This window comes from Leopardus geoffroyi, chromosome C2, assembly GCF_018350155.1.
Source record: "Leopardus geoffroyi isolate Oge1 chromosome C2, O.geoffroyi_Oge1_pat1.0, whole genome shotgun sequence".
Taxonomy (NCBI): domain Eukaryota; kingdom Metazoa; phylum Chordata; class Mammalia; order Carnivora; family Felidae; genus Leopardus; species Leopardus geoffroyi.
The window spans coordinates 29,155,187-29,165,231 of record NC_059333.1 but is presented as its reverse complement, the minus strand read 5'-3'; the positions used below and the strand labels follow the sequence as shown (position 1 = coordinate 29,165,231).

Below are 10,045 nucleotides of genomic sequence, written 5' to 3'. Positions count from 1 at the left end.
ATTCCCTTGGGGTGGAATGTGAATCATTAGGAAATTCTGTTATTTAAAATTAATTTTTTTTTTTAATTTTTTAACGTTTATTTATTTTTGAGACAGAGAGAGACAGAGCATGAATGGGGGAGGGGCAGAGAGAGAGGGAGACACAGAATCAGAAGCAGGCTCCAGGCTCTGAGCCATCAGCCCAGAGCCCGACGCGGGGTTCGAACTCACGGACCGTGAGATCGTGACCTGAGCTGAAGTCGGGCGCTTAACCGACTGAGCCACCCAGGCACCCCTAAAATTAAATTTTAAATATAATGTAAATTCTCTTCAGACCTTTCCTGAATGATAGTCTTGCTATGCACCATGGATGAATAATTAGTCTTAGGACCTTGTCTTTTTTCACTTGTCTTCCTCACTTTGTAAATATTTGGACCCATAATGCAAAAGTAATCCCGGGTAAAACTGCTGGCTCCCCAGGACAAAAGAATGTAGGAAAGCCAAGCCAAGTCCAAGCAGTCACTGCTTTCTTTACCATTGTGTGTCCCAGTAAATTAAAGTGTGTGTGTGTGTGTACAAATATTAAATCTTGACCCTTGAGTATGTATTTCTAGTATTTTGTGTGATGAAATTCTAAGTCGCACAAAGAACTTCTGCTACATGACAAAGTATGATAGTAGCTTTGAGGAAAAACACTTATACAACGGTCTAAACTGAAGCTGAATTGACACTATATCACAGGACACCAGTTTTACATGAAAGAATGATTGAAGACAAACTATGGTTATTCAGACTTGGATACCTGGCAGAATTTGCTCAACAGTAAATAGAGCGAATCTATCATTGCAAGGAATATAACTGACAGTGTTTGTTGCCAATGAAAAATTCAAGGTTTTTAGAGAAAGTTGTATTTTTCCACTACCAGTATTCACCATTATGAGCTTGACAGCTTTCCAATACTTAAAAAACTTTTTGCTGAAGTTGATGGTGATATCAATAAGCTTTTTCGGATATTGCATTATGATATGTGTCAACATTTGGAATATATTCATAACTCAGTTATTCATACTGAGTTATTCATAACTCATCATACAGTTATAAAATCATACAGTTATAAAAGATTCATTCAAAATGCAAGATAGACCAATGAATTTTAATGTAGCACAAAAGGTTTGCTGATAGGGTTTCAGGTTCTACATTGCAACTAACTTTTAAGAAACTAGCAGAGGTTTGCTGTTATTATCAGACAAATATCCGGGACTACCTGAAGAGCAACTAAATTAGTCCACCTCTTCCAACTATAATGTGTGTGAAGTGAGATTTTCTTCATCTACTTCAATCAAAAACATACATCGTAATAGACTGAATACAGAAGGAGGCATGGGAGTCCCACCATCTTTTACTAAACCAGGCATTAAAATGTAAAACAATGCCAGTATTCTTAGGAAAAAAAAAAACAAAAAACAAAAAAAAAAAACTTTGTTCTTTAAATATAGCTATTTTTCATAAATAATATATCATTAATGAAAACAGGTAATGGGTTATTGTTAGCTTTAAATAAATTAATAAATCAAAAATGTTAAAGTCTCATTTTAATTTCTAATGTAGTAAATATCCCTAGAGATCCTCCATATATGCAAAAGTTGTTTAAGTACTCAGTAATTTTGGAGTATGTAAAGGGTTTCTGAATCCAAAAAGTTAGAGCTCTCTTGATCTAAGAGAAATTCATACACCAGTCCTCCAAGAGAGAGATTCTTCACAGCACTGACCATGGGAGCAAGGAATTGGAATGAGCCTATAGCTTGTTCACTAGGCAATTATTTAAGTAATAATTATCACAATAATTTATGTAATATATACCATGTGTTCTTGCTGTTCTAAGTGCTTTACTTATTACACAATTGGATTGTGTAATGCTTACCACGAATCTATGAAGAAGGCATTGCTATTACTTCCATTTTATAGATGGGAAAGTGAGCTCTGAGATGTTAAATGACTTGCTGTTAAATAGTGGCACTGGACTTTAACCTGAAGTCTTACCTCACAGTCTACACGCTTAATGACATTCAAGTTCCTGTAAATTGTAGTGTTTGCAGAGAACAAAGCACCATGGAGAAGTCAGGAACAGCAGGTGAGTATTGCACAGCCTCACGTGGGTAGATCCTCTACAAAGAATAAGTTAAAAAATATGGGGGGAGGGAAGGAATTGTACTGCAATTGCGATGACTTGTAGGAAAATGCCATTTGTATACTTCCATGTTATTCCAGATAAATGACTTATGGTGGCTAATAAATGTACTGGAAAAAGAACCAGTGGGGAAATATCAATGAAACAAAATAAAATAAAAATGGCCCTTCACAAAATGGTGGTAGTATGCCATGAACTGAATAGTATTGTTTATTCAATTTTTAATGGCAAGGTTAAAAAAAGCAATGAAAATAACATCTACTCCATACCACCCCCCACCCCCCCCCCCATTAAAACATAAACTCTGATTGTCTTGAGGAAAAGAATTCTCCCCTGTCGGCCACAGCGCCAAACACTTGCCCAGATAACTATGGGAAACAGGCAGCTCTTTCTTTCAGCCTTATTTCTAATCAGCCTCATTTCTAATCAGCCTCAGAGATTCTGATCCTAATCTATGAAGCTCTCAACAAGAAAGGATAAGGTGTGTGCCTAGAGCACTTCTAAAGTAGAACAGAATCCCTGGAAGGAAAAGAACCCCAAAATGAGTCTTTCCAGCAAGCTAAAAAAATTGAATACTATGACATAAAACGTGTCCCACCCATTACTAAATCCATATGCCCTTTTATTCCCTCTCTCCATGATTTTCTTTTTGCTGAGAAGGAAATATTTATTTTATAATTCAGTTAGTGTGAGAGTTCAGTGATAGAATGCTAACTCTGTGGCAATGTTTAGTTTATGTCAAGGTCATTTTTTTCATACTTTCTGTTGCCTAGGTAAATCTAAATATTTTACTGTTTTTTTTTTTAAGTATTGAAGCAATGAAAATTGTCATTCCTTTCTTAAAAACCTCTCATGCCTTCCATCTCATTAGTGCAGTCTTACTGTACCTACCTCCTTCAAAATAGAGAATCTTGGCATTAAAATATGATTCTGGGGGCTCCCAGGGATTTTCCCCCAATTCCTTTGAGTGGAGACGGTATTACTCCAGTTTCCCAACACACCTATAGCCCTGATGTTTACTAAATTACCTTGGGGACCTCTCTCCTCCCACTGATCAGTAAACTGTGTGTCTCTATAGAGCTGAGTATGTGTAGAAATCTGTCTGCTTTCAGTTGCTAGAACCAGCTTTTTCTGAGGGGACTGATTCCAAGAAGAGGAAGGAAAACAAACGTTGAATTTAAAGCCTGAGCTATTTTTAGGCCTCTTCTTCCTGGCTTACCTCCTTTATGGCACAGGTCCAAACTTCCTTCTTTCCTTGTATCTGAAAAGCAAGGACTAGCTCTACAAGAAGATCTTGCACATGGAATCCACACAATGAGCAGTTTCAAAGTACAGATGGAGAAAGGGCCCCTCAGGCTGAGGTTGCTCAATATGAGATATCCCCAGATTGGCACATGAGTTTGTGTAAAGTTCTGGAAGAAGTGAGACAAAGTTTCTAAGTCCTGAGCTGCGATCTCATCTCATTTCTTCATAGACACATTTGTTTTAAAGTAAAATCTGTCACTTCCTCTTTGCATAGGGCCAGACAAACGTGGCCCAAAGAGAGGAAGAAAGCCAAATAAATCTTTTCTAGACATCTATGACAAATCATTTAGTCTAACCCTTATGTAGAAATTATCTGGTTCCTCACAGTTTGACTCATTCTATGAGCAGACTAAAACTTCCTCCAGGTATCATCTTTGGGCCTTTTTCTCTTGGAAGCTGGCTCTCTCCAATGCTAAATCTCATTCTTTCTATTTACCTCTAACATTAATTTCAAGAAGCAGACATAATTTCCCTTTGTCCTGAAATATAATTACCCATCCTTGCAAAATCATCACACTGCCTTATCTTTACCCCATTATTCAGAATGTCTAAAATTTCTTCCCCTTGGGGTGCTTGGCTGGCTTAGCCAGTGAAGCAAGACTCTCTATCGCAAGGTGGTGAGATCGAGCCCTACATGGGGATGGAGCCTACTTTAAAAAATAAAATAAATAAATAAAAATAAATAAAATTGCTCATTCTTCTGTCGCTTCAGGGTCTAAGTTAATTGAAACAAAATATTTCCTCAGACCAATGACACATCTCAGGGATCAGCAAATCTTCCTCAAAGTATTGCATACACCAGACTTCTTCTTTTTTAAAAATGTTTTATTTTTTTATTTTGAGAGAGCAAGCACAAGTCGAGGAGGGGCAAAGGGACAGAGGGAGAGAGAGAGAGAGAGAGAGAGAATTCCAAGCAGGATCCTCCCTGTCAGCGCAGAGCTGATCCCCTAGGCTCAATCTCACCAACCAGGAGATCATGGCCTGAGACCAGCAAGAGAGTGATGCTTAACTGACTGAGCCACCCAGGTGCCCCTACAGCAGTATGTCTTTATACAAGGCTCCCTGTTCCTTAATAGTTATTGAAACTCAAAATGCCATCCTTAACATTATATTCCCTTTTATATGTCTTGTATCTCGTTTAGCTCTTTGCTAGTTCTAGTTACTGAGGAGTTTTTCATTTATTATGTTGCTTTATACTTAATTTGAAGAATAAAATTTGGATTCCATATACTCCTATGGTTTTCTAATAGTAAGGGAAGCATTTCATGTGTTTCTAATTTTATTTTTTTTTTAATTTTTTTTTCAACGTTTATTTATTTTTGGGACACAGAGAGACAGAGCATGAACGGGGGAGGGGCAGAGAGAGAGGGAGACACAGAATCGGAAACAGGCTCCAGGCTCTGAGCCATCAGCCCAGAGCCCGACGCGGGGCTCGAACTCATGGACCGCGAGATCGTGACCTGCCTGAAGTCGGACGCTTAACCGACTGCGCCACCCAGGCGCCCCATGTGTTTCTAATTTTAAAACCAGTCCAATAAAATTCACTTCATACAATTCTACTGACACCTGTTGTCCTTAACAGTTCCCTGTAGGGGACAACTGCAATATTCTGTTTACAAACAAAATTTCTCCCCTCATCCCAGGGAGAAATGAGCTTTGTGCTCTATCATGAAGAAACACTGATTTTCTAACAGAGCAATCCTGCAGCTTCAAGAGTGGAGACCTACAAAGTGCAAACTCCCCCGGAGGCAGATCTTAGTACCCTACAGAAGGTCCCGCCTCTCCTTCCGCCCCTACCTCCCACTCCGACCCCCCTGCCTGCTCCACCCCGCGCCCGCCTCCCGCCTCCTGCCGGTCGCCCGGGGCGCGCTCGCGGGAAGGGTCGGGTCCGGGCACTGCGACTGCCAACTAGGTCTGGGCTGAGTGCGCGCGTCCTTCCACCTTGTAGGCGCCGGACTGACCGACCCCAGCGGAGAGAGGTGACAGCCTCGGTGCCTCTCCCCGCCTCCCGTCGTCGCCAGGCGCCCGAGGACCATGTTCTCCGGCCCGCGGAGGTGGGGCGCCCGCGGCGACTACGAGCGGGTCTCCGAGGGGCCTGAGGCGCAGGTAATGCTTATTGGTCCTGCGGGGAGAGGCGGGCGGTCTCCCGGCCACTCTCGATGGGGAAAGGGAGTTGGGGAGGGGAGAGCCTCCTGTTAAGACGCTGAAACGCGAAGTGATGGTTTAGAGCCTTGTTTTAGCCGTAATCACACACGAGACACACACACACACACGCGAGGGCAGTCTTGAGAGCGGCAGTCGAGGAGGCTGCTGGAGGAGAGAAAGGCATCTTTGTTTGAAGGGATGAATAACTCCCCCGTAGTAAACAGAAACAAGCATTTGAGAAAAGAACGAGTGGACCTGGCATCGCTGAAGGAGTAGAGGTTGGAATTAGAATTCTGCAAGCGGTGGCAGACCCCATTGAAGCCGCAGGAGAGACTCGGGATAAATAATGCTGTGTTAACCGACAGTTTTGGGAGACTGAGGTTGGGGCAACCCAGAAACTGCGGACACTGAACTGTGCCTTACTCTGCCCCCATGATAACACGTGCTTCTTCCACAATAGGAGTCACGTGCTAGGGCAGAAGTACAGGGAAATGAACCCCGCACTTGTGTGTTAGGAGGAATTTCCTTAACAAAAAATTCCACTTGTTTTACTTTTCACCACTATAGGAGATAAGTCTTAGAAATAGCCCCTAACGTAAGTAGTTCTGTAATTCTAAAGAGGAGGAGGAGGAGGAGGAGGGAGATTTCAGATCCAGGTGATCTTGTTCTACTCCTGGTTTTTGTTAGTGACTCCAAGTGTCACTTACATACGACGATACTGTTCTGATTACATATGAAATGAAACTATAAACTTCTTTAAAGGTAAAGCAAATTATATGGAAAGTATTCTTTTAAAAGTTTATAAAACATAAATGTTGAATAAATCGCTTAAAAATATGAAAGAGCTCCACCAGGACAATACACCTTTTTTATTTGTTAGGCTTAAAGTGGGAAACGGGTTTAACATCACTAATACAACTACAGAGGTGGCAGTAAATCACACACTTGTAGGGAGAGAATTTATAAAACAAATAATTCTCTTACCCCAAATTCCAGTCAGTTCTTCCCATAGGATTCCATCAATGTTTATATCTTTGACTATTATTCAATCTGGATAGCTTTGTGGACCAGGAATCCATTTAGGTAAGATTGAAAATACTAGTTTTAATTGCATTTTCTTTTTGTTATTTCTGTGATGTCAAATTGAAAAAAAAAAAAGTTAAAGGTTTCAAAGCATATTGAAAACCTTTTATGATTACATTCCATTAAAACGACTTGATATTTTTGACATAATAGATCTCAGATAAGAATACTACCTACTTATAAACTAAGAACATGGCTTTGTTTTAATATTTATGTATTTATTTTGAGAGAGAGAGAGAGAGAGAGAGAGAGAGAGGAGAGGGAGAATCCCAAGCAGGGTCCCTGCTGACAGTGCCAGTGAACAGTGAAATCATGACCTGAGCCAAAAATCGACATTTGGATGCTTAATTGACTGAGCCACGCAGGCACCCCAAGAATATGACTACCTGATAGAGTCTACGGTTGGCATGGTGACCTACGAATAGAATGCTTCTAAATATTTTTCTTGCAATGATTAGTGGCCATTCATTCATTCCTCCAAAACATGTTTGTTATGAGGTAGTCTCTGGGCTGAAACTGAAAGTATAAAGATAAATCAAATATGGTTTTCTGTCTTTCAGAGCAATTACGTCTAGCAGGAGAGAAGAAACTGTGAGCAGATGATTAGTCAGGAAACAGTGAGGGTAAATTCAGTGAAGACTGAAGCCCTTTAAATCCTTCGTGAAGAATATGTTGAGATTGCTATGGTAACCCAGAACAACAATATAAGCCTTGAAGGCTGGGATGGGAGGAAAGTAATTATCAAAGTAAATCTTTTTCCTTCCTTCCTTCCTTCCTTCTTTCTTTCTTTCTTTCTTTCTTTCCTTCTTTCTTTCTTTCTTTCTTTTTTTCGAAGGCAATAAATCTTAAATAGGATTGAAGTACAAGTGAGAATTAGCCAGAAGTGAAGTAGAAGGATGTGGGCAGGAGGAAGGGTATCTCTAAGCATCAGCAAAAGCCTGTAACAGGTAGAGTTGAGAGTGTGGAATTATGGCTGGGAGATAGAGTGAACTAAGTAGATTAGATCCAGTCGCTTAAACTTCTTAGCTGGAGGATCTTCAGGTAATTTTCTTAAACTCTAGGTCTTCATTTTGTCTTCTGTAAAATGGGGATGACAAAAATGGTCTCACCACAAAGACATGTTATAGTTAATGAGATAATATACTTTGTACAGAATCTGGCACATAATAATTGACTAAGGAACCAATTCTTTTTGATTTCTGGATATTTTCCCTTCTCCATGAAGCTGTACTTCCACCTCCGCTTAATTTCCTCCACCAATTCCAGAACTCTCCTCCAGTATCTAAAAGAGAGCTCTTGAAGCTAGGGGTTATGAGATATCGTTAAATGTAGCAGTCACACAAACCATATCTTCATTGGCCACATCTGAAGATTGAACCCAAGGAGACTGAAAGCAACACGCTGCATTAATCCTGGACCCTGACTATGCTGTGGTATCATGGTCTGAATACTTCCTGTTCTTCCATCATAATCCAGAAATAACAGGACCTCTATTTAGTTGAAAATTGCCCTTAAGTCAGAAATGTTAAGGTATGTTTATGGAATTCCTACTATATGCCCAATGGTAGATAAGTACAGTAGATAAGAAAATGGCTTAGAAAACAAAGGCCTGTACTAGGCTTGGGTAGATGAGGAAAATGGGAAAGATTTGGGGTAAATAGATCTGCAGACCAAAAATACTGTCAGAGTGAGGGTAAGTGAGTTAGAAGGACTGAGAAATGCTTAGGAGAGGATAGGAGGAACTCAGAACACTGAAAGATACTTTTAGAATTGTTCTGTCTTAGTTTTCTATATAGATGTTGCTTTGTGGCAATATATCAATAATGAACTCAGTGAGACCCGTGCTGTGAATTCAGTAAGTATTTATTAAAAAGTCATTCATACATTCTTGGTGCTTGGTAAGGCTTATTACCTTCACCAGATATTTTACCTGTTTACTGTTTATTTTCTGGGAGGTAAATATGCTTGGAATTCACTGTGACAAGTTCAGTGTAAGATGCCTGGAGCACATCTAAGGAGTCTGTTTAACAGAGGACTCAAAGGACCTCATAGGAGATGCTTTCCCATGGACAGTGGGCCTAGACAGAAAGTTAAATCAAATACTGAGTTCTTGGTCTGCTAAAATAACCCTCTCTAGAAGCTTTGTAAGACATGGGTGCTGAAACCAACCACCTTTTTTTTTTTTTTTTTTTTTTTTTTTTTTTTAATTAGCTCATGATTCTCTGATCAGTTGGATCATGACCTAGTTTGGGTCAGCTTGACTGAACTCTGCTGAACTGTTTTAAGCACTACTGCCAGCTGGAGGGTTGAATGGTGACTGGGTAGTCTAATCATATGTCTGGCAGTTTCCAAGCCAGGATGACAGACAGATGAGCACCTCAGCTCTCTTCTCCGGGGTCTCTCATCCATTAGCAGGCCAGCTTAGGATCAGACACGTGGTGCACTCAGGGTCCTGAGCACACCAAGCCTCTTGGGGCTTAGAATTGGAGCTCTCTTTGTGTCACTCCAGATCAAAATAAGAAGCAACGCCAGCTCAGATTCAAGGGGTGGAAAATGGAGTCTACCTCTTGATGGGAAAAGCTGCTAAGAATTTGTAGCCATTTTTAATCTGCCACAGACATACTTGTGTCTTGGATGTGAATAAAATCTTTTCATTGGTGGTAAACGATCAAATTGGCAACTCCCTGTGAAAGAAAATGTGCCTTCCAGGTTAATTGAAGAATTTTCAGAACGTTTTCCACAATAATATGTGCACTTATTTTCCAAATGATACGTTTGGTAATAGTAGTGATGATGATATCATAGGTCACAGGAGTGAGTGGTTGTTTTGGGCCACAGTGTGATGATGACTGTTTTACATTTGTCATTGCATTTACTTTGGCAACAGTAATATCAAGGTAGATAGCAATTGAGTAAATTATATATATCTTCAATGATTTATAGTATGTCATTTGCTACAACTCAGAGAGCAGATTTGGAATAAATAATGTTCTCACCTCCATACTCAGGACATTTTGCTGTACAGGATAGAATTTTGGCACTCACTCCTTCTAGGATAAGAATTTTTTAAAAACATGGTAAACACTTTGTGTATGAAATCAGAACCGGATTAGAGAGGATGTATGATAAAATTGTTAAATATGGGACAGTTTCTAATAATGAGCTTGACTGTGGTGATCAGTTTTACTTTTTAAAATACGGACATTGATGCTGACTCTAAAAATATAAAATGATTACTTTTGAGGCCCTCTTTGTTAAAACTTTCTTTTGGTTGAACTCACCAGATCAACAGGAAGGAATTTATGGAAATGTTATAACTTCCCAAAATAATATGTAATGGTGACA

The 10,045-nt window shown here is 39.9% G+C and overlaps 1 protein-coding gene across 8 annotated transcripts in view; it reads left to right on the top strand.

The window, feature by feature from the left end:
• Positions 1–2,094: 2,094 nt before the first annotated feature.
• Positions 2,095–10,045, top strand: part of LOC123610712 (multidrug resistance-associated protein 1-like) — a 91,335-nt gene continuing 83,384 nt past the window's right edge. For 6 of the 8 annotated variants that reach the window (XM_045501626.1, XM_045501630.1, XM_045501627.1 and 3 more), the window contains exon 1: positions 5,320–5,578. In XM_045501626.1, the coding sequence (XP_045357582.1) occupies positions 5,507–5,578 (72 nt within the window). In that variant the 5' untranslated portion in view covers positions 5,320–5,506. Of the gene's footprint in view, positions 2,111–5,319; positions 5,579–10,045 lie in introns of those variants that run through there. The other 2 variants (XM_045501629.1, XM_045501628.1) reach the window with 2 other exon arrangements.